The sequence below is a fragment of the Ambystoma mexicanum genome, chromosome 11 (genome assembly GCF_040938575.1).
Source record: "Ambystoma mexicanum isolate Mex_15411 chromosome 11, UKY_AmexF1_1, whole genome shotgun sequence".
Classification (NCBI taxonomy): domain Eukaryota; kingdom Metazoa; phylum Chordata; class Amphibia; order Caudata; family Ambystomatidae; genus Ambystoma; species Ambystoma mexicanum.
This window is the reverse complement of record NC_090934.1, coordinates 341,333,888-341,358,868: the sequence shown is the minus strand read 5'-3', so window position 1 is coordinate 341,358,868 and position 24,981 is coordinate 341,333,888. Positions and strand designations below refer to the sequence as shown.

General features: G+C 40.5%; 1 protein-coding gene across 1 annotated transcript in view; it reads right to left on the bottom strand.

Moving 5' to 3' along the window:
- The window catches only part of LOC138504705 (uncharacterized), a 581,301-nt gene that overhangs the window by 173,712 nt on the left and 382,608 nt on the right, over positions 1-24,981 (bottom strand). Inside the window, exon 8 of the mRNA XM_069625257.1 lies at positions 14,953-15,072. Within this exon, the coding sequence (XP_069481358.1) occupies positions 14,953-15,072 (120 nt within the window). The remainder of the gene's footprint in view (positions 1-14,952; positions 15,073-24,981) is intronic.

Below are 24,981 nucleotides of genomic sequence, written 5' to 3'. Positions count from 1 at the left end.
CCAATTCCAATGAGTTTAAAACTGCCTACTTCAATGGCCTGCAGAAAGACATCATATCCCAATTGGTCCGTGAATTTGACCGTGACAAGTCCCTGGAATGGATTGTACACCAAAGCACAAAACTATATGCGGTACTCTATTGTCAGGGTAGAGAAAGAGATAAAATGAGAGATACTAGACCTAAATCTAAAGAACCCTCAGCAACAGTGATGGAGATCAGGTCAGCCAAAATGTCCCTTGAGTCTGCTCAAAGTCCAAGTAAAAATAATTTGGCACCTGAAAGAGGGGTAATCAACAAAGGTCATCACACACTGCACCAATGTTCCAATCACATGATCCTAGTAATAGGGAGAGTTACATCAGCCCCAGGTACTTAGGAGATAATCCCCGGGCAGGCTATATATCTGATATGTCAGGTATGAACAATAACCAGAGACAAAATAAGGATCAAAGAAATGATGGTCCTTATCAGACATTGGGGACACAAAGCAGATTTGATCCCAATACCATGATATATGGTAATCAGGATAGACCCCGATATGTGGATCGATTTGCTGATAATGGGAATCAACATAGGGGCCAGTACCCACAACCTTAGAGACAAGACATGAGACAGAACATGAACTACACTTCACGTCAGTACAATGATTCCCTACCTGGGGACTACAACCAAAGGATGGGTGCACCCCGCTCCCCTCCGCAAATGAATCAAGAGTTCAGGAACCATCCCAATAGAAATCATTCTCCTGAGAGGTATCAGAATAGATCCAATCAGGGAGAAAACAACCAATATCGATCTAGGCTACAGAGAGAGGATTCTAGAGAGATGGAAAGATTCCAGTGCCTCGAGGCCCAAGTGAAAGTGTTGGCTGAGCAAATAGGAAAGCTCTGCACAACACAAAAACAGTCATCAAAGGAGGGGCCAGAAGGCCATAGCAATGATTGGGGGGCTTCTGAAAAGTGACTAAGTACTTATGATACCTGCTGCGCCGAAAAGACGGTTTGCTCTGATGTAATTTTGCAGAATGACTCTGAGATGCCTAATGATTTAGAAGTGAAAATACCAGTACATGAACATGTAACAGAAAATGCAAATACTTCTAAAAGAGAGGTACGGTTTAACCTAGAACTAAATCAAACATTGGCGATATGTACAAATAAAATAGGAAAACCTGAAAATCCAAAAGAACAAAGAGACAGGTTTAAGAAAAATGACTTATGTATGGGGAATACCAGTGAACCGGGAGTAAGTGGCGATGTTATAGCTCCTTCCCTGGGCAATCCAAACAATGACCAAACACAGGCAGGAAAAAGAAATACTCAAAAGGAGGGTACAGATCAATCACCTGAAGAATTCTTTGAACCACATATTTTTGAAGAGGTTAAAAGGGCTGGTATCACACTGAATAATCACAAATGCACAGAATTGGACAATGTCAAATTGCCAAGTGATGTTGTTACACATGTTCAGTTGGAGCGTTGTAGTGTGACCTCTGATGATACCTGGATGGATGGGCGAACGGTGGCCACACTCCAAAAAACCTCTGAACATGGGAAAATGAATAAAGTCTCTCACACAGGAATGAGCAAAAAGGAGGGAAAAATGTCTTTCCATTTACCGATGTGCTTAGCCAAAAGTGAAAAAGGTCTGAGAAAGGTGAGCCCTGAAATCAGTAAGAATTCGCATTTCCTATGTGTATTAGAGGAAGTTGAAGACAGGTATTATGCTCCCATCATTGTGGAAGAAAAATGCCATACATTTGCAATGATTGACACTGGCGCACAGGACACAATTATGTCTAAAGAATTAGTAAAGTGTATCAATGAAGGGAGATCCCCGCAGAATCAGATCACAGTAAAGGAGAATCAAGGTCCAGTGCATAATTTTAACGGGGAGGAGTTGCCTATTATAGGCACCACCGAGGTTGACATGAAGATAGGTAAACACAGAATGAAACAGGAGGTATTGGTCACATCCATTTGTGATATTCCATTTCTAATGGGAACAGATTGCCTGAAAAGATTATCTCCGCTCATAGATGGACTGTGGTCCTTAACCAAAAAACCATTGAGACCGACCTAAGAAACTAAAATCACAAAACAGCAATATAAATTAATGTCACACAGTTGCAAAAACAAAGGATGCAGTGGAGGTGCACCTCCAGAATAGTTGCATACCTAGCGTCACTGTTATATTAATGAGTCAAGACAAAATGCAGAGTGAAAATAAAAAATTACCTGTACAAATATACTTAGACGCAAGGAAAGAATGGCAAACTGCCATAGATGAGCACACCTTACGTTTTTATTTAAAAGAGAAGACATGCAAACAGAATACTGCTCCTAGAGCAGGTTCAGAAAAACACATTACCACTCTTGCTGAACTACACATGGAAGATGAACAACCATGGGTTCATGTTGGGATAAAAGACTATTCTAAAACAATAAAAGCCACTTTAGCACTTGAACAGGAAAGGAGCTTAATTAACGGGAAATTGTTGCAAAAAATAATGGAAAGGGAGGAGATCCTGAAATTTAGGATTAAAAACCAGCCTGTCTCTGGTTTGGATGGTCCAGACTTTGAAAACCGAATTGCAGGTAGATGCATGCTGAAAATTAGCATTGGACAAAAAACTATTTACCATAATGTTTGGATAGTGTGTGGAACACAAAATGACTTTTACATGGGCAATGACATCATGCACAGAATGTGTATGGTGCTAGATTTCCTTAATCAAAAGATATGGTCACGCATAAGTTGGCGGGCACCTGAATTTGAAGACAAAAGAAGGGCTTATCATTGCGCAGAGCTGGTCCCTTATGCAATTGAATTACAAATGAGGAAAGATACTGTTATCCATGCATTCACAACGCAGTTTGCAATAACACTGAAATGCAAAAATGGACAACAGATGAAAGATTCTGATGTATTTGTGTGTCTGAATGAATCCATAAAACAGCAGGGCCTGGATTATGAAAACATTCCATTGGTAGGTGTGGGTGAAGGGTCTGTAAAATTATGGTGAATAATAAAGGTTATCAGAATATTCATTTAGAGGAAAACTCCCCAGTAGGAATGGCCATACAAAAAACACATTACACAGCTGATCTAAATAACATGGTGATTGGAAATATCCCTGAAATGTATGTAGATGCTAAGGGTGAATTGCCAGAATACCTGGACTCTCAGCCCAAAGAAATATTTAAAATTCATTCTGTGTACCCTTATGATTCAAGCGAGACAGTGTGCTGCATAACATTTAACTTAAATGAAAATGAAATAGAAAATCAGCCCATTGAAGTGGAAGCTGATATGCCAAAACATTTAAATGTGGCAGCTTTACAAAGAGACACAGCCACACAATTAGAGGAAAGCGCTGAGATTCCCATGCCAGAACATTTTCCAGAATTCCCCAAAATGGTAGAGGAGCAGATTTTGTTAGCGGATGCATGTGACAACGAAGAGGATAGGAATGAATTGAGGAAGATATTTATGGAGTTTAAAGATGTATTTGCAAAAGATGCTTATGATTGTGGGCTAACTAATTTACATGTGGCCACACTTCAGGAAGGGTGTAGCAGAAGCCCAGTATTTGTACGTCAGTATAGCCTACCGCTGGCATGTTTAGAATCATTGGCAGAGATTATTAAAAATTTGGAGTCGCGGGGAATCATCAGACCCATTCATAGCACATCCAATACACCAATATTAGGTGTGTTAAAACCAAACGGTCAATGGCGACTGTGTGCAGATTTGAGAGAGTTAAATGAAAGAGTGCCAGTATCCAGATGGCCACTGCCATTCATTAATCAGGGATTAGCTCAGGTACATGGTTCAAAAGTGTTCACCACATTAGATCTCACCTCTGGATATTGGTGTGTGCCATTGGCAGAGGAGATACAGAATTTATTTTCCTTTTCATTTGATAAGACTCAATACGCATGGGTTAGAACTCCATTCGGGTATGTCAATAGTGGGAGTGAATTTGGCATATTTTTGAGAAAGGCTATGCCTGATGCAGCAGAAAGAGGAACCATAATTTATGTGGATGATGTCCTGATAAAAAATGAAAGCTTGAAAAGCCATTTTGATGAAATAAGACATGTTCTTGGCCAATTGCAGAAAGCAGGCGCCAAAGTATCTTTACAAAAAGCACAATGGTGCAAGAAAAAGGTGAATTTTCTGGACCATGAAGTGACTGAACATGGACTAAATCCACAGAAGAAGAAAATAGAAGCCATACAGAAACTAAAAGATCCTAAAAATGTGAAAGGGGTAAAAAGTCTATTAGGAATGACAGGCTATAAAAGAAAGATCATTGAAAATTATGCTGAAATCACTCAACCATTGACCAAACTGCTTAAACTGAATACACCCTGGAAATGGGAAAAAGAGCAGTCTGAGGCAGTGGCTAAATTAAAGGAATGTCTTGTAAAGGCACCATGTTTAGCATATCCCATAAAGGACAGGGATTTCTTTATAGAAATAGGTTTCTCTGAACAATGTATGTCAGCAGTGTTATCACAAAAACATGATTTGAATCACAAAACCATTGCATATGCAAGTAAGGCATTTTCCCAAGTTGAAATTAAATTCAATGAATGTGAAAAGGCCCTATTAACCACTGTGTGGGCGCTACAACATTTCCACCCAATTGTTCAGGGAGAATAAGGGATTATTGAGACAAATCATCAACCTATGCAATTTTTACAGAGTAAAAGAATTAGGTCAGGTAATTTAGCGCAGTCCAGAATCACTTCATGGACGCTAGCATTACATGGTTTTCCTGTAGAAGTGAGATATGGCCAAAATAAAAAAAGCCCAATTGCTCAAGGTTTAGCAGATTTACATGACTGTGCAGCTGAACCAGTATCAAATGAAATAGAAATGGAACCTAATTGGCAGGAATTTGAACAATCACCACATAAAGCTTTTGAAGAAAAAACATGCACAGACTTGCCAACTGTATATGTTGATGGTTGTGCCTTTCACATTGAAAATGACATTTATAAACAATTAGTGTCAGGAATAGGGAATGTCTGGTTGAAGTGTCAAGGTGTCCCGAGTATAGGGATGAGAATTGGTGCTAGGAGCAGTCAGGTAGCGGAATTGGCATCCATTTATAAAGCATTTGCTACTGCAGTTGATAATAAATTCAGTGAAATTGTCCTGGTGACTGATTCTGATTACGCACGAAATAGCTTTGTGGAATATTTACCTGGCTGGAAAGCGAGAGGCATGATTACATACAACAAAAAGCCACTTAAACATGGAAAAATGATACAAGCCATAGACAAATTGGTGTCAGAAAATGATTTAACAATATATTGGAGGAAAATTCATGGGCATTTGAAAACTCCAGGAGAGGCTAAGGAGGGAAATGATAAGGCAGATCACCTGGCTAAAATTGGGGCTGTGATGGGAGAATTGCTAGCTATTGAACACTGGGTGAAATACAAATTGATGCAGTGACACATTCTAAAGCACCAAAGGAGACAGATCAACCAGTGGTACAGTGGAGTTATGATGCACCAGACCAAGATCTGATTGAGGCACAAAAGAATGATCGAATTTTGGGAATCTATTATAATCATTTGATAGATCCTGAAAAAAACCCTTTAACAGAAAATGATTGTATGGGATAAAAAGAGTTGAGGGTGCTATTAAAGAATAAAAAACGAATAAGACTACAAGATGGACCCATGATTAGAGAGTCCATAACAGGACAAATACAGTGGGGGATGTACCCCTTTCATTCAGAGGGTTAATGCTACACCATGCGCATGATGCTATAACTGCAGGCCACAGCGGCACACAGAAAACAATGGAAAAACTAAAGATTATGCTTATTGGCCACATATGTCCCAAAATGTAGAATTATATACTAGAGGATATCTAGTATGTGCCCAATTTAAACCTGCTTCACCAATGCATAGAGCTCCATTAATGATAAGAGGCCTAACTCCTCCATGGTCAGATTTGCAAATAGACTATGTAGGACCTGTAAAGAGGTCGAGCAGGGGGAACCGGTATATTTTAAGTGTGGTATGTTTGATGTCGAAGTGGATTGAGTGTATTCCTGCACCAGATTGTAGTGCGCAAACAGCAGTCACATTTTTGGTGAACCATGTGTTTTCAAGGTTTGGGTTGCCACAAAGAACAGAATCAGACAGAGGAAGTCATTTTACAAGTGCTCTAATGAGTAAGGTATGGCAAATACTGGGTGTGAAGAGAAAGCTACATATCGCATATTGGGCGTCGTCTTCAGGTGGAATTGAACGCAGCAATAGGTCTGTTGTGGACATAGGTCTTCCGTCCTCAGACTCCTACCATGCTCATCCTACATTGCATGTTGTTTTGTCAACATTGACACAGATATTAGAATTAGACAAAGCATTATATTAGAATGAACACAGCAGATGATAGTGTTTTAACTAATTGTATACTGTACATTTCTATAAGTAACACCTTGGCCAGCAGATATCTGTCTTTCCTGTAAGGGTTTCTGTTTTTTATAAAAGTAAATTCCCTGCTGCTCCCAGTCTTCTCTTGTAGGGTTTTGAAAAGCGAATCAAAACACAACACCATCTTTGCTTACTACAAGCTGAATCACTGAAACATGTGAGTGGTTCAAACAAACACAAACAACATAAGCATGTGGGTGATGTATTGTAAAGGTGTTGGCAGTGTCTGCACCTTTTCAACCTCTTGTCATGCTCTTGGAAAGAATTTTAAAGAAATTCGTGGCAGAAGCAGGTTCCAGCTGGGATTTACGCTTACCTTTGGTTCTGATGGCAATCAGATCAACTCCTGCCAAAGCAACAGGTATTAGCCCTCATGAAGTTTTGACAGGTAGGAAAATGATGTTACCACAACAAGTGCTATACAGGACACATGAGCAAACACTTGTGAGCGCATCCACAGTTCATGAATATATTGATGAACTGAGGAAGCATTTACAACATGCATTTGCTTTTGTACAGAAACATTTAGAAAGAGCTGCTGACAGTGCAAAGTCATATTATGATAAAAAGACGTCAGTAAAGGAATATTGTGTGGGCAATCAGGTGTATACATTTCATTTTGTAAAAGGTAAACAGAAAAATTCCAAATTTCTAGCAGCCTGGCAGGGGCCATATCGAATTATAGATAAGGTCTCTCCTGTGGTCTATAAAATTTTGAAGACTTAAGGTGAAACAACAACAGAGCAGTTTGTTCACGTAAATCAAATAAAACCATGTCACCCTAAACATGAGATTAAACAACTTGAGCGTGTAGAAGCAGATAAAGTCCCTTGTACATAAAAAGGTAAAGTGAATGGGTCTAGTCAATAGTAGGTGCAGAGAAGTTAAATAAAGAAGGTTAATCATGATAATGGCACATAAACACTGTAATATATGTGAATATATATAAAAGAAATGGAAGCTAAAATTTATGGAATTGGTGTGAAAATGTATTAAATATTGAATGCTGTTTTATGTATGTTTGTTTTCTCTTTAACCTATGTTTAGTTTCAGAAAGCAAGAGAAAAAAGGGCGAAATATAAAGCATGTTTTATTTTTGGCAAAAGGGTGAAGTTAGTATTGTGCTATGTACTTAATTTGTTTCTTTTCTATTTGGTTTAGAATATTTACATATTTGTACCGGAGGTCACGGGAGATGATGGAGTCCTGGAGTCCCCTGGATGAAGATCGAATGATGCCTGCCTCCGGGTGGAGGTGAAGACAAAGTAACCGGAATGCCAAAAAGTGATGATTTCTATGGGGAAAGGATCCAAGAGTGCCAAGATGGAAGAGTACCCAAATGAACCAAATGATGTGACATCGCTGGTCGGGACATATCAGAGGCAGACAAGTGTCCTGGAGTATGGAGTTCCACGTATTTATCATTTTAATTAATTATTTTAATATGTTATGTTAATTCTTTGTTTTAGTTATTTGCTTTATTTTATCATTTTGTGATTGAACTCAAGTACAACAGTAAGACACTGGACTGTGGACACTTCCATTGGGAAGAAAAATATAGAACATTTTATAAGAACTGATGGAATAAAAAAATAATTTTAATATTATGATGATTGAACAGTGATTTTTCAATTTTCATTTTTCACACCTGAATATTAATTGTATTGGATTGTTACATTTTAAAAAAGAAGAAAGGGAGCAAGTTGGGTTTCTTCCAATTGTGGCTTGGACCATTGCCAAAATTCTCAGAAAAAGGAGGGGATATGTAGGATTATTTAGCGTGTTTTGGGAGCAGAGCACCATTGCATGGGATTAATGTATTGCAATAATGCAGTACAAGCAATTGCACCATTTTTTTTTCTCCTGAAATGCCTCTGTTGCAGGAGACAGATTAGAGGATTAATGAACTAATATAATTAACAGTACTAACATGACCTTAATCAAATAACATCATAATGTGTTCTCCACTGCAACATGAGGTGGAAAATACAGGCTCTGAAAGTCATTTAAACGTGCCCTTGGATTCATTTTTTTTCTCTGTTCACTGTGTTAGCTGGATGCGAAATCTGCATGCCAGGAAATTAGTAGATACAGTTTCTAAACTGTATAAGCCAAGCCATTGTTAAAAGAGGAGGATAGATTATTGTGCATTTTCATTGGTGACACTTCACCATAAGGCTGTAAGAGAGGTCTCTTGGTACATTTCGGGGAGGAAGAAAGGCAGAGGACATTTTACACAGCTCCGGGGAAGACCTGGCTGGAGTTTCTATGGGGTTTCCTGATTGAGAGGTGCCATCCCAGTCCATTGCTGACTTTCCCAGGCTGAAGATTCCAGTCGATAAGCACCAGCTTGAGAGACCGCAGATCAGAACTGCATGTCCTCCCTGGGGTGCTTTGAAGGAAAGCCTTGAGCCATTGAAAGAAAGCGACCAGTCCAGGGAGTTTGCGTGCTAAACAGCTACAATTTTCTGGTAATCATCTTGTATGAAAGTGAGGGTGCGGTATGTGCATGAGACCTCTTTTAGAGAAACAGTGTAGCGATAGCTTTTCACTGTGTTCAAATGACACATTTTAATGTTGCCAGATGAAGGCAAAACAAACAATGTAATTTTGTCTCTCTCTTGTGCAAATATGAAATGAAATTCGTAGTGTTCTTGCATTTTGCCTTTCTCATGTTTTTATTTCAGAAGAGGATTGTCTCACGAATGATAATGTATTATTGTAAAATGAAATTGTGATAACACAGTCTGCCTAAGAGTATTCTTGTTTCTGTTTCATTTGGTGTCTAAAAATATTATGCCATAGAGGGAATGATGCTTAAAATGCCAAGTTTCTATGCAGATAAAGTAATGTTATGAGGAATTATAAATAGCTGTGTGCGTGGTTCCATTCAGTGTATATATGTGTGTGTGATTTCTGAGTGGAATATAATTAAATAGTTTGCTGAACGTATATGAGTCAGCAGAAAGAGAGGCCTCTGTAAATAGTTTCACTAATGTAAATAAATTAGTGTTTATACCACATGCTATTGTGAATACTTTATGGAAGCATAGCTCACTGGTGTAGATAAATCAGTGATAACAGCCATAAGTGGCATTCCATATGAAAATGTGGTGTTCTTGAATAATGTAGAAGCCTGAGGCCTCTAGAGATCACAAGAACAGTCTTAACAAAAGAAAGGGGTTTTGTATGTTGGGGCCACAAATAAAACAAAGAAATTATGCTCATCACTATGCCACAACGAAATGCATACCAACTAAATGTATCTGTGTACTGAAATAATGCATATCCACTAAATTACTATAATACCAAACCCAATCTGAATGCAAGGAATGAGTATTGCTGAATTACTTTACTTTTGGCGGTAAGAAAATACCGCTAGGCCCCAAATCTACACAAAATACCCTACAGGCCCATTGTCTCGTACAGATGTGTCAGCTGTTTAACAGGCATATTTTGGGCCAAATTAGTGGCCAAGAAATGTCAATTTCGAGAGAGAAAAACAGATTAATCTGCCCAACTGTCAATATTAAGTAGAGTAGTAATTAAAGCAAATTAAAAAATACATGTTTACCTTAAGCATCATTTTCACACGAGCCAGTGCTGATGTAAGAGCTACTTCCAGTGACACTGTTCTTTGGGATCATTCATTCAAACATATTGTTAAGATAGACCCAAATATACCAATAAGGAGAAAATACTCAATAACTGAGTAAATCCAATTTCATGAGAAAACCCAGCTTTATTCCAAAACAGACGGCTGCTGGGAGAGCGTACAAAGGATAATCTCAAAATGGCATTAGAAACAACAACTTTCAAAAGAAGAAATTGTCTCAGTTGACATCATTGTTAATACAATCTCAACAAACATCTATTCTCGTACATCATTTGTTAATAGAGTATGGGATGCATAGTTATCCATAGGTGGACTCTATTATAATTGGTTCTTCTACAACTCATAACCCCTCCTAGGGGAATCACTCAAGAGATAATACATTTCAATCTAATATTCCATTGGTTGGCATTCTACTACACTAGTCGATAAGAGGAACATGATTTCATTGATCGGCTGTTCTCTCATGCGACCTCGAGCACGTTGCACAATGCCAAGTTACGTGATGGGCAAGGAGAGATGGGCAGTCCGCTATGATCCAGTTTAAAGAATAAACTCCCCTCAGTTCTCAGGCATGAGGTGTTATCTACCTGCTTTGTTTGTGGCTTTGGCTGTCGTCTCTGTGTCTGTATGTGCTAAGTAGGTCTCAGGTGCACTATCTAATTGGGCCAGGAATAAAAGGTCATTATTGGGATCACGTGGTTGAGGACTACTGTTGGGAGCTCAAATTGATATATTTGTTGGATTTTCTGCTATTCTAACATGTGTGCTTCTGTTCTGCAGCCACTCGGGGCATTGTATATTAATTTATTATGGGACCAGTTGGCATAGCAGCTACTTGCACCTGGCATTCAAGGATATGTCTGTTTCTCACTGTTTCCAACTGGAACTAATTAACATTAATAATTGCAACTATGTACTCTGGGAAATGCTATGTGGTGCAGTTTCGGCTTGCTGAGCAGAATTCCCCTCTGCGAACTGACCTTGGGGTCTGGGCTGCGTCTGAGCATCGTGAGGCCTGGAAATATGTTTTAAGGGATTTTATGACAGGCTGCAGTATTTCGGAAATCAGGGCCTAGCTGAATTTGGTCTAAGCAATGGCACCACTTCTGTTCATTAGCTGCCATGTTGTTTTCTTCATGTCTTGCATACTAAGTGTTCCTCATGCATAAATTGTAGGTGTTCTCGTCTACGTGCAAGTGTTTTTTGTGTCTATGTGCATATGTTATTCGTGCAGCAAATCTCTCTACCTGTCCATCTCTATGTTACATACTACTTCTACATATAAACTACTTGGCACCCTACTTGTGTTGCACAATCTATTCTTCTCTTAATGTTTTGCTAATGTTTGGCTAATAACTTACTGAACCTTTCTCATTATATTTTTGTTCATTATTTGGAGCAGAAGGATTAGGAGCATGTAGGGCCATTGGGGTATGGCCAGTATGGGTGCAACTCGCATCACCATTATTACACTATACATGGAGCTGTGTGGTTGAAAGCACAAGGTAGGCTCCTATATGTCATTGCTTCCTATTTTTGTTCGGTCTATTTTTAATACCTGTTTTATTTGCTGTTGAAGTATGTATGTTTCAGGAAAGCAAAAGTGGGTGGAATGCTACTAACCCTACGGCTGGTTGCAATTAGTCTTTGTTTTTCTGTGCAGTTCAGAAACTGTAGTTTTTATGACTACACACAGTTCTCTTCCTCATTTCACTGTGATTTGTATTCTTTCACTGATCACTGTTGACAAAACCGAATGGTCAATGTGATCTATTGGCATTGTCTCCTTATTTTGCTGGATTTCTGTTAGGTAAATATACTCAGAAATCGCTGCAGATCTTCTTTTATTTGCTTTTAGAGTATTCCTGCTTCTAGGTCTCACTTCTATTTTTCAGCTAGTTTCCCCTTCCTTTAAATGTTCCATAAGTACTTAATCTGTTGATTAGTGTTACATACATAACATCATAAGTCAGCAACACATGTTTAGCAGTCTTTTAGAGATGCAATCCTTTTTCTCTTTCTCAAAATCATCCTTTTTTGCTTAGATCCTCTGTTAGTGTTAGTTTGGTATTCCCTCTCCAGTTATAATTCTTGCTTGTTCAATTTGTACATGTATTTGTAATGTGACTGGTGAGCTCCTTTTTAGCAGGTGTACTAATGCCAATAATTCTTTGCCTGGGAATGGCTCAGGCTGCTGTGCTCTACTTTAATTATTAAGCATTAAATTATATCTCTTTAAGAATGTAACTGTTTAACATAGATGAATGATTACTGTTTTGTGCCTACAGACTGTTTGATAAATGTGGTTTTGCTGGCAGAATGGCGCACAAATCCCCGTTCTGAGCGCAAATAATTCCATGAATCAGACTGTATATGTTTACTGTAGCGGAATATGGACCTTTCTCTATGTTCATAATTTGAACAGGACTGAACGTGCAGGACTGCTTCTTTAACATTAGAACCGTGGCAATATAATCTGTACTGCTCTGCTGTCTGCTAATGCTATAACTCGCACAATTAACTTTGTGAACAGATCATTTTTGCACTTTCTATTTATTCATTAATTTATAGGGGTTTTATAATATGATACATTGTGAGCATGCCACTTTTGTATATGCAGAGGTGATGGTAGATTTTACTTCATGGTGTACAAGATAATGCAAAGCCAACTTAGGTTCTCAGGTTTTCTGAGTCAATGGCACGTTTTGTTGGATGCATGCAACATTGTGCATTCGCTAGTGCAGTGGTCCATAATCGCTGCGCCTTAGATCAAGTTTGCCCTGCAAGCACTGGGAGTCACAGTTTCCCACACTTATTTATTGGCTGTTATTCAGTCTTTTTGGACATTTATGAACATTCGATGTTGGTCCTCCAGGATGTGTAAACTACCCGGCACCTGTACCTTTGGTACCTTGGGGCATCTGTATGGGTGACAGGCATCAGTCATCAGGAGTCTTGTGGGATCGCAGAGGTTACCAGGCTTAATGTGGCAGATAGCCTCCTCAGGTGGAATAAGAAGCTGTTCCACCACTGTGTAAATCATTTTAGTATTAAGGTTTGGTTAACCTTCTCTTGCTTTCTTCTCCGTCTTTCTTCCACCTGAACATTTAACTTTCCACCTTCCGCTTCTCTCAAAACCTCCCTTTTACAAAGCTGTCTGCTTCTTTGCCACAGTTTTCCTTTGTCTGCTTTATTTTTCTTCTTCATGTGTTTGCCTCTTCTCCTCCCTTGTACTCTGTCTTTGCCTTCCTTCAACCTCCTCTTTTATTGGCAATGCCCTCTCCTTCCTCGTCACCAAATATCTGGCTGTACTTTGTCTCTCTGCTCTACCCCTCTTCTCTGCCACTCTCTCCCTTCCATCTCCTATGGTCTTTTTTCCTTCCTCGTCTTTTCTATTCCCTCCGGATTGACTTCTCTTTCTTTTTTAAAAGCTCTTCTTTCTACCCTCACCTTTATTGGTCTTAAATCTCTCCACATTCCCTCTTATGCTTCTCTGGTTCTCTTATCCACCTCCTCTGGTGTCCTATGTATCTTCCCTCTCTCTTCATCCTCTCCGCTCATCTTCTACCTTTTACCTTGACCTCCCCACATATCTACCATTCCTTTCTACCTCCTCTGGTCATCTCTCTTTCCATCCTACTGCCTCCTCCTCTCTTACTCTTCCTACTTTCTCCTCTGATGGTCTAACTCCCTTCTCAACTCTACCTTCTCTCTCTATCTCTCATATATCCTTGCCTCACGGCCATGCTCTAGCCTGCACCCCAGCCTTCCTACCCATAACCCCTAAACTCTGTTTCTGTTTGTAGCCAATCTTATAGCTTCCTCATGTACAGATCCAGGCCATCCGATTGTGTTCATGGAATCTGTTTTTAGTGTGGCAAGAGTGTAAAGACTGTAAATCTGTGAACTCTAACTTTCTCACCTGAGACATTAATGGGTAGACTCCCCATGGCTTTAATATGGCAGATTACAATAGCTGTGTCCACCATTTCGAATTGATTTAGCTCCTGTTGCCTGTGTTTTCACACCTCTGTGTTGGTTATCTCCTCTCCCTTTCTGAGTGAACTTGCACATTTGAAGAACCCCCAAGTGAATTTGGTTGGGGTCCACAGACCATCTCACTCAATGAAACTGCAATCGTCTGTCATACTAACATTTTGATTTTCTCAAAGTTGCTCTGGGGATCAGGGGCACTCACGATAGTGGGCTCATAGACACTTTATCAAGTCTGACATTTTCGTCATGAGACATATTTTCTGAGTACCAGCAGTAAACGGTATAAGATCCAGATTTGAGGGCTAGGGATGGAGTAAGAGTTCTGACGTATACTCTGTGTACCACTAGAGGAGTATACATAAATGAACGGGTATAGGTCTTCCGTCCTCAGACTCCTACCATGCTCATCCTACATTGCATGTTGTTTTGTCAACATTGACACAGATATTAGAATTAGACAAAGCATTATATTCGAATGAACACAGCAGATGATAGTGTTTTAACTAATTGTATACTGTACATTTCTATAAGTAACACCTTGGCCAGCAGATATCTGTCTTTCCTGTAAGGGTTTCTGTTTTTTATAAAAGTAAATTCCCTGCTGCTCCCAGTCTTCTCTTGTAGGGTTTTGAAAAGCGAATCAAAACACAACACCATCTTTGCTTACTACAAGCTGAATCACTGAAACATGTGAGTGGTTCAAACAAACACAAACAACATAAGCATGTGGGTGATGTATTGTAAAGGTGTTGGCAGTGTCTGCACCTTTTCAACCTCTTGTCATGCTCTTGGAAACATTTGAGCTGTTTCAGAAATCACCATGTGAATTAGCAATAGCATATGAATTGTAGGAGATTAATTAATCTGGCACTTACCTCAATATCTTCCATGCAGCTGCTCGTCATGTTGGAACACATTTTCCACAACTTGGATTTCACCTTGTCTTTGTTATGGCAGAACGCCAAAGATGTGCCCATGCACCTATAAAGGAACTCCTATATGTGGAAGGACAAAACAAAGGCTGAAGTTATAATGGTGTGTGTGTGTGTCTGTGTGCACGTGCATGAATGTGTGCTTGCTAAAGAATTGTAGGTCCACCAAAGTAGTTTGTACGGAATTCACTACAGCATCTCAGTTAATAATGAAGACACCCTACTGTTTCTTTTGCAAAATAGAGTGACTTTTTATTTCACTCACTCAGTTCCTTTGCAATCCTTGCTTATTTCATATACCTGTTCCTACTTCTAACTTTAGTCATTTTATCAATTGGAAGGTCCCTTACTTCTCTACCAACACGTGGATGATATTGGACCCAAAAGAGAGGTAATTTTGCCCATTTCTTACTGTAACCTAACAGATGTATCCATTTGTGGAGTTCTTATAATGACATCAAGCTGATTGGTGCTCGCACAGTATACCCTTATAAAAAAACATTTATTTTTATTGTATTTATTTATTGCATTTGTTGTACGCCCAAACCCTGGGGCATCACAGTATAGCTTTGCATGAATACTAGTCTTGGTTCTTACATGTTGATGGAAACATACATAAAGATATGTCTTTGTGTTACATAGCATTACAAGCATCTAGTTACACATATATTACAGTCTTCATGATTGAATACATCATCTAATATGCACACAATTGAACAATAACAAGAATTACAGAGTAGTTCCAGACATATTAACAAAGATAGGTTGGATGTCATTCTGTGAAGTTTTCGTGTCTTAGAAGTTATTAAAGAGTCAAGTTTTAAGTAATTTCTTTTAATTTCATCAGGGAAAGCTCATTGCACATGTTGGCAAAGAGTGAGTTCCAGAGTCTACGAGCAGTTACTGGGAAATTGGCCCTCCCTGTTATAGTATTCTTGAAGCAGGGGATAAATAGGTGTGTATGGGTGTTATATCTAAGTGTTCTGGCTGAGATTTTGCGGGTAAGACAGTGGTTGAGATAACTGGCAGCATTGCCAGATACACATTGGTGTGTTACGGAGAGGGTTTTATGCAGTATCCTGGCTTGAATGGGTAGCCAGGGTGCCTCTAGTCTGTGTTGCAATATGTGTTCCCTCTTTTTTACGCCTAGTGCTGCTCTAAGGGCTTTGTTCTGTATGAGTTGCATTTTATTTATGTTTTTTGTGAGGTGCCTAGTAGAAGGATGTTACAGTAGTCTATCTTGGCCAGAATCAATGCTCTGGTGATGGTGATACTGTTTTGGGGAGTGAGGAATGGATCACTTAAAGCAATATGTTTAGCTGTGTAAACTGTAGATGATGCAAGTGCACTGATATGTTTGCACATGGTCAGGCTACAGTCTAAATACATGCCGAAGGTTTTGACTTGGTTAGATATTTTAATGAGGGAGCCTTCTATGACTATGGCTGTGTAGTGAGGGTGGACTTTACTAAGTTTGGTGGGGGAGCCTAATATGAGGAGCTCTGTTTTTTTGACATTTAGACAGAGGCTGTTTATTGCCATCCAGTTCTGGATAATGGAATGAATGTTGTTTACCTGAATGGTGTCTTGTTCAAGGTTGCCTGTTATTGGTATGAGTATTTGTGTGTCGTCGGCGAAGTTGGTTTAAATTATCCCCATTGCATCTAGTGCTGGAAAGAGTAATTCAGTGTACACATTGTATAGCGTGGGGGAGAGGCAGGATCCTTGGGGGATTCCCAATGGGACTGATATAGGGTCTGCTGCTACTCCATCTAGGGCTACTCTAGATGAGCTATCTGCAAGGAATGATTTGATCCAGGCTGTGGCTTTTCTGGAGAAATGGAAGTTGTTGGTTAATCTTAGGCAAAGTTTGTTATGGTCTACTAAATCAAATGCCACGGATAGGTCAAGTAATAATAGTATGCATAGTTTTCCAGAATCCCTAATTGTGTCCATCTGATTTTTTAGATCTAAGAGAGCTGTCTCAGTGCAATCTCTGGGCCAGAAACCTGATTGTCTTTCACCTAATAGTTGGTTATTTTCTAGGTGGGCTTGAACTTGGGTAAATGCAATTTTATCTATGATTTTGAGGAGGAAAGGGTCTGTGGTGATGGGTCTCTAACTAGTGGGTATGGTGGGGTCTAAGGTAGGTTTTTTGATGAGAGGGGTTACCCAAGCTTCTTTGATGCTGGTAGGGATAGTATTAGTTTTGAATGAAGAATTTACGAACTTAGTGATTAAAGGTGCTAGAGTGGGAGCACGATCCTTGACTAAGTTTGGCTGGGAAGGCGTCTCCTTTACAATTGGATGGTTTAAGTGAGTCGATGGTTTTTAGAACATGCTCCTCAGTTACAGGGGTGAACTGGAATTCCAGTACATTGATTGTGCCTATGGGTGGAAGGGGCATTGGCTCTATGGTGGTTGTAAGGAGTTTTCTCTGCAAGTCAATTTTGTTTTGAAGGGTGTTAATTTTGGAAGCTAATGCATCCTCGATGGTGGTGCAGCATTATTTATTTACTATGACTATGCTGATGGAGGGATGGGTGTTTCTAGTTCACTGATTATGGTGAATATTTCTTTGCTATTGGAGGTGGCCTTATTGATACGCATATTCAGTGAGTTAGCTTTTTGGGTATATACTTCTTGTTTGTAGGTTTTAGCTATTAATTGAAGATTTTGGTTTCGAGGGAGGGTTTTGTTCTGGCCAAGTGTTCAAGTGCTCTTTTCTTTCTCATAAGTTCAACGAGGTCATCATTTAACCATGTGTTACTGCGCTTGAGTTTGGGGAGCTTTAATAGGAGGGGAGCTACTTCATTAATGGCTGTTTTCAGACAGTTGTGATAGTAATCTGCTATGGTTTCAGGGTTATCATTAGTTGATCATTGGGTATTGAGTAATGTATTCAGTACAGATAGAAGATTTTCAGGTGTAAGCTTTCTAGTGTTTCTCATGAGGGTGGGTGATGTGGATGTGGTGGTGGTCAGTCCATGAAAATTCTGTGATGTCTTCTAAGAGGACTGTAGTGCTCAGTGTGAGAATCCAATCCAGGATCCGTCCTTTGGCGTGGGTTGGGGCATTGCCAATTTGATTGAATTGCATTTTGGGGAATGCATTGTGGAAAGCGTTGGCTTTAAGGACTGAGGGTTCATTGAATCCCAAATTGATGTCTCCTAGCAGGATAAATTTGGTGTTTGGTTTAAGGGTTGGTGAGATAAGTAATGATAGTTATATGTCTGGATTGTTGGCGGAGCCTGGGGCTCTGTATACTATTAGGAAGTTACTAGTTGTTTTGGGGTTAGTAATTAATTTAAGAGCTAAGAGTTTGTAGCCTGAGAGGGTTTCAGATTTACAGTCTCTAAACTGTAAGGAGGTTTTGGATATAATGGGAACACCTCCTCCGGTGGCCTCGATATGGTCGTCTCTGAGTAGTGTGTAGTCTGTGGGCATTGCAAGTGTTATCAGTGGTCCTGATGCTGGATGGAGCCAGGTCTCGGTGACTACTAGGAAATTGATTTTGTACTCCAGGATGAGATCATGTATATCAGTGGCATGTGCGCCTGGGGACCTTAGGTTAAGGAGTGCGCACTTTAAAGGAGCTGTTTCAGGGGGGCCACAAGGTGTTTGGCATGTGAGGGCTGATGTAGGGTGAGGAGTAACATGCTGAGCTAGTGAGTTGTTATCCTTTACTTTAGGGTGCAATAGCGTGGTGGGGTTAGTGTCAGTATCTGTGTCTGACACTATTTTTCTATCTGTATTGCAGGTGAGGTGGGATGGTGTAATAATCTTGAATTTTCAAGAGCTGAGTCTTATTTTTCATGAATATCCTAGTATAGGTCTTGTGTGTGTACGATTGGCGATTGGTGTGTGTTCTAGACGATAGTCTGGTGCAGCGAGTAATACCTAGAATAGGCATGTATGATTGTATTAGTGGTGCCCTGAGGTGTGGTGTGGTAAAGGCTGGTAGTTTGGGCAGAAATAGGGTAGGGCATGGTAGAGGGTGGTGCCTAGGGCAGTGTAATCGGGCTAGCCCAGTGCCTATTTTTAAAAATGTGCCCTGGGAGCAAAATGTGTCATTGTTGGCCTTGGTAGTCAACATAGTGAGATGCTGGAAATATTTAGTCATTGTCATTGTGCTAATGGACTGGGTTAGTTTGTTGTGAGTGAGTAGGGCTAGTAGGAGTGCTAATGTGGTGAGTAGCATGCCTAGTGTTTTATCATGTCTGAAGATTCTTTGGCATATATTACTTATGGCCATTATGGATAGAGCTAAGAATAGAGTTAGATGTCAATGGCAGCTAGTCATAGGGTTAAGGTATTCATTCGAGCAGATGTAGTGAGTAATGTTTAGTCTCAACGTATTTGGCTATTGGTCATGCATAGATAATTAGTACATCATATAATGAAGCATTTAGTACAGCGTGTAGTAAAGCATTTGGACGTAGTGGTGTGTTGCTAAATGCTAAACAGATCGTGGTCAGTAATCATAGTAGTCGAGTGAAAGCGGTGTGCTAGCAATCGACGGTCTGGACTACGGTAGAGAGCATTAGCTAGTATTCGAGTATCAATCAAGCTGACACAGTAGTGTTGAGGGCAGAGGCAAGCAGTAGCAGTTTTCAAGACTATTTAATTTTCCAGTAATGATAGTCAGCCCTCAGAAATTAGGTCACAATAGTACATTGGTAATAGGCACCCGGAACAGCACAGGTACTAACTAATAACCGAGTAGAATGCAGCAGGATAAGCAAAATCAAAAAAGCGGCTAAAGACAACGATATAACAACAGCGGCTATTAAGCTAACTATTCATCTGGCAATGATCACAGAGCAAAGATAGACAGGTGACAGTGGTGCATCAGCACTATCTGTTCGGTGCAGCAGCGTGGGCACTAGCTCGTAGACAAATGTTATGCATGTTAACATCTTTTTGGAAGCGGGGTGGTTGTGGCTTTCAGAGCAACTGTTGCTCACGACATATAATGATATCAGGATGGAAATTACAGATAGTGCATATTATTGGTGGCGTTAGCTTTGAGAGGCCAGCAACCACAAGGGTAGAGATATCTTACCAAGCAGGATTGTGTTGATCTGAGACAGCGATCTGGAATTGTAGTTTTGAGCGGATAGTAGATATTGGGACACTGGTTGAGACTTGTGAATGTTCGGGCTTGGGTCCTGGCATGGGCGTGTGGCCGTCGCCGACAGTACAGACAAGCCTGCGCCTTAGAAGGGTGCTTATGTTCTGTAATTAGGTCCACAAACCTTCCCACACTGCCCTTAATTATAATATGTGACGTCACAATCCAACTCCCACTTCCCACATCATAATGACAATTCATTTTGAAACATTTGAGATGACCATCAGAACTTTATTTGTCTGTCCCCGACATCTCACATAAGTTCTCATGAGAAATGCTCTCTACCATGGCACGGTCAGAGCCTTGAACCAAGGATGTACTGCTATACAAATGTTGGATATTAAGAACGCTTCAACCTTCTTCCCAGGAGAAACATACTAAGGGGCAATTTTAAAACCGATGTGGTTCTTTTTGACTCCATCTACAAAATTGCGTTTTGCAAATCATTTTGAAGTATACAATGGTTATGCCCTCCTTGCCTGTCGCCGGGATCCATGGCTTCTAATCTGTGGCCTTGAAAGAATAACCACTGTTGTTTGCTTCTTACCATACCAGCCTTGGATTGTGGGATCTGCAATGTGTTACCAGCCACTGCTGCTTTGTTGCAGATTATTAACAAGCTAACGCATGCATTCTGCAAAAGCATGCTGTTAGGCCTATTTACTGCATTTCTGCATACCCCTAAATTTGGTTATACTTACCTGTATCCCTGCAAGTCTTTTATATGTAAGTTACTTTTATTTTGGGCTTGACTTGCATAATGATTAAAAGGAGCCCCCTTCCTTTTTGCAGTGTTACTATCACAATTGATACGCGCGTACCTTTTCACTGCACATAAATTGCATTTTTATTACATTATTCCCCCTTTTATTGATCTTGTCAATAACTCCCTCTGTACCTCCTGCTCCCTTCTGCTACTTTATCTTTGTGATTCCAAATGTTTTCCAATCTTGTCATGTCTCCCTCAATCTCCTCCCAATCATCTAGAGTTCCCCCACCCATACAAACCCTGTTCCATTCTTCAGGCACGGAATCCAAAATTGTTGATAATTTTCTAATCTGCTGGTTGTGTAAAGACCCGCCCATCAGGATCCCCTTCTTCATTTCCCCAATTACCTTATTACCACCCTTCTTTTCGGTAGCCTTTTTAGAAACCCTTAAGGGTAACTTCAACTGCCCTTTTTTCTTGTTCGAATATAATCTAAAAATGTTCTTAATGATGCAGAAGTTGACGAGAATGAGCACCAACACGGGACAATCACCTGAAGCAGTCCAGAAAGCCAGGTGGGTACCTATGTGGAAATGCTGTCTAACCAGCTACTTGATTGCACTCCATAAATTTTGCTGGTCATTTCTGCATGGAGTTTCTGTATCTCTGTTATTGCTGTTTTCAATGGTCATTTTGAAGCCTCTATATCGGGTATAATTGTGAAACAGCTGGTCCCGAAGTTTCGGCATGCCCCTCCCTCGATAGCCATGAGGAGGTCCAGCATGTATCTGTTTTAGAGGGCCACCAAACCTAGCACCCTCATCTCCTCCTTAATTGCATTAAAACATTTGCTGTTGAAATTGCAAACTTTAGCAGCTCATATCGAGTGAGCTGCAGTCACTTTGCATTGGGGGCAGCCTGAACACCTGGGAGCAGTAGTAAGGTTAAAATCGTTCCAGCCATGAGGACAGTCTGAATTCATCAGGGATGGCGGCCATATTATCTGCCCTTCTTCCATCTTATTGATTTTTGTTGCTCCTCTTGCTGTGCCATTTTTCCCTGCAACACAATCTTCATGGTAGTTCTCTTTCATGGCTCCAGGGGGGGTGTAGGGATACAGAGACAGTCCCGCAGTGCAGGGGTTGCCAGGAAGGCAGTGCAGGGGAGAGTGGCTGGGCCAAGGACCGAGAATGGTGAGTGGCCCAGTTGCTGATTCAGTACAGTTTCAGTGATTTAGCAGGGGAGAGGGGGAGAGAAAGCAGAAGCAAAGAGGAAGGTTTTGAGGTGCTTCCGGAACCAGAGATGGTTCTCCTCAGGTTTCAGGGAGGCAGGAAGGCTGTTCCAGATGGAGGCCCCTGCTGCGGAGAGAGATCTCCCCCCAACTCATTGCTTGGAGAAGCGGCTGACCCTGAGGGAGTTGGAGGCGGATGAGCGAAGTGCTCGAGAAGGAAGATATTTAGGAAGGGAGAGTTGAAGGTATTTTGGCCCCAGGCCCCAGAAGGCCTTGTGGACAATGCAGAGGGTTTTGAACTTAATCCTCGCAGCTACAGGGAGCCAGTGTAGCGATTTCAGTCCTGGAGAGATACGGTCCCTGGGCTTGTGGCCAAAGACAAGTCTCGCAGTCCTGTTCTGGATGAGTTGCAGAGGGTGGAGAGTAGGTGCATCAGGCATCCTGCTTCCTCATAAGAAACAGCTTGGTGTAGAAAATGTTTGGGCACTCCTATCACACTTGGGATAGAGAGCAGATATAGCAAGTGCCATTCACCCTTTCTCTCCCCACACATAACATCTCATCATACCAAACATTTCCAGTTGACAAATCCGGCTCTCCTTCAGTGCTATGATGAAAAAACTTCTGTATTGCTTTTATTTTTTTTTAAATGTTTATTTGTATATGGTTACAAAGAACCTTTAGAAAAAGGAAAAAAGATTAGTACCATTTTAATTCCATGTTAGTTACTTCAATGTCAAAAGACATTTATGGCAATCATAAGGATTCAAAAGAAAAAGAAAATCATGTAAGGTATTACACAATCACTAGTTAAAATCATAACTCAAATACAAAACACAATAAAAAATGATTACAGTTATTGTCTTCAGGCAACGGACAATTAACCCAATCTAAACCCAACGATAACAGGGAGAAAAAAAAAATGTGAGAGCGAACGGAGAGGGAATAGGGTCCAACTTTAGACGACAATCTTGATATTTTCAAGCACCTGTATCACTTTTATCATCAGACCTGTCTCGTGACCAGATATCAACCTCCCCCAGAACATTTCTGTTAGAATACCATCAGATCTATCCACAAATCTTTGGAGGAGATCTGCTCTTATGAGCCAGGTAACCTCACACTCCATCAGAAGATGTTTTAGTGTCTGTCTGCTACTCAGGGTTCTCACATATCGCACACAGTTTTTGGGCAACCTCCCCTTTCCCCCATTTTGAGAGAACCTCTCCAGTATGCACTAGATTTAAACAAATTCTGAGGAAGCTTTGTCTGGCTCTCTAATTGGGGAATTTCTCAAGGTATCTTGGGACACTCCCCAATTTCTTGTCTAACACTGAGAATGAGTTTGCTAGGGCAGCGCTATGCATGGCTTCGATTATGATGATCCGGTCCATCCATTCTATTGCTTTTTTAGATTTTAAGGGATTCGCAACCAGTGTCTCAAGGTCTATATCTGCCCTCGACAGAATTTCACTAACTCTCGAATTCAGATCAAATAAAATGAATGTTTTAGAGTGTTCGAGGAAGTCTTTGATGTCTGCATATAGTGTATGTGGTTGTGAGTTCTTGATTGACTGAAAGAGAGAAACCAACTTCCAAATCCGCTGGGTATCCCAAAGATTTAAGCCCCAATTTGTATCTTAAAGAGGGGCTATAGAGACCGTGCCGGAGACCAAGGACCCTCTTCCAAATTAAACCCTCACATTTTTGCCAGTTTGTCTTCCAGAGTAAGGGTTTAGCCTCTAACCCATACAAAACTACTAGGACAACATTGGCCACATAGTATTTAATTAGGGGGATTAGTGAAAATGTACAATATTTTGTAGGACTTTTTTCATTTGGGATACCAACTGCATGATCTTTCCATCTACTTCCGATTCGATCTTCTCAATCGATAGTGAAGCATACATTACATACCCCAGATAGACCACCTCCTCCACTCTTGGTATTATTTGATCACCCATTTACCATTGCAGAGAGTGCACCCTCCTTCTTGCATGTCTGAACACCACTACTTTTGACTTCTCTGGGTTGATGGAAAGACGGTTGAGTTTGGCATACTCACCCAGTTTATTCAATAGGCATTGTAGCCCCAGTGCTGTTTTATCAAGTAAGATGATGTCATCAGCAGAAGCCAGCCAACAGATTGAAAACCGACATTTGAAAGTGCTTGGCAAGCAAAATCGCAATCCAAAGTGTTACACATGGCCCAGTATTATGAGAACAGAGTAAAAACGGAGAAACAAAAGGTGGAATAGATGAAAGGTGATCTGAAGACTAAAGTCCTTCTACAGCAAATAGCACAGGGCTCAAGGGGTGGGAACACGCAACCGAGAAGTCAGTTTGTGCCACAGATGGGAGTGCCATTGGGTCCTTCACACATGAATCAATGTGCATTTTGTAGATAGGATTGCCTTGGAGGGCACAGTGTCCGTCCGCCAACAGCGAGCTAAAAACCCATATGACACCATAAGCATGCAATCGAGGGGTTGCCCCGGGATCACAGGTCCTGATACATACAAATTTGCGAAGAATCAGCAGAGCCAACCACAAGATATGAATGTGGGTAGTCAGGGAGGGGTACAGCCACAAAATGAGAATAATGGTAATCTTTTTGATAATCCTACTCATGCATATTTTACTGAAGATTTTACATCTGATGATGTACTGTTCGCTAGCACAGCCCGAAGTAGAGTCTGGAACCAATACCTATTCCCGTAGATCAAAAGAGACCGTACATTGAAATGAAGGTGGGGAATAGGGAGCATATCTTTCTAGTGGATACCAGGGCACAGAAGTACTCCATTGATCTTATGGGGGTTCCAGATATCCCACTGTCAGAGCAGAGCAACGTTTCTGTAGGGTTCTCTGGTACGCCAGTGGTTAGTCCGGTCTCTC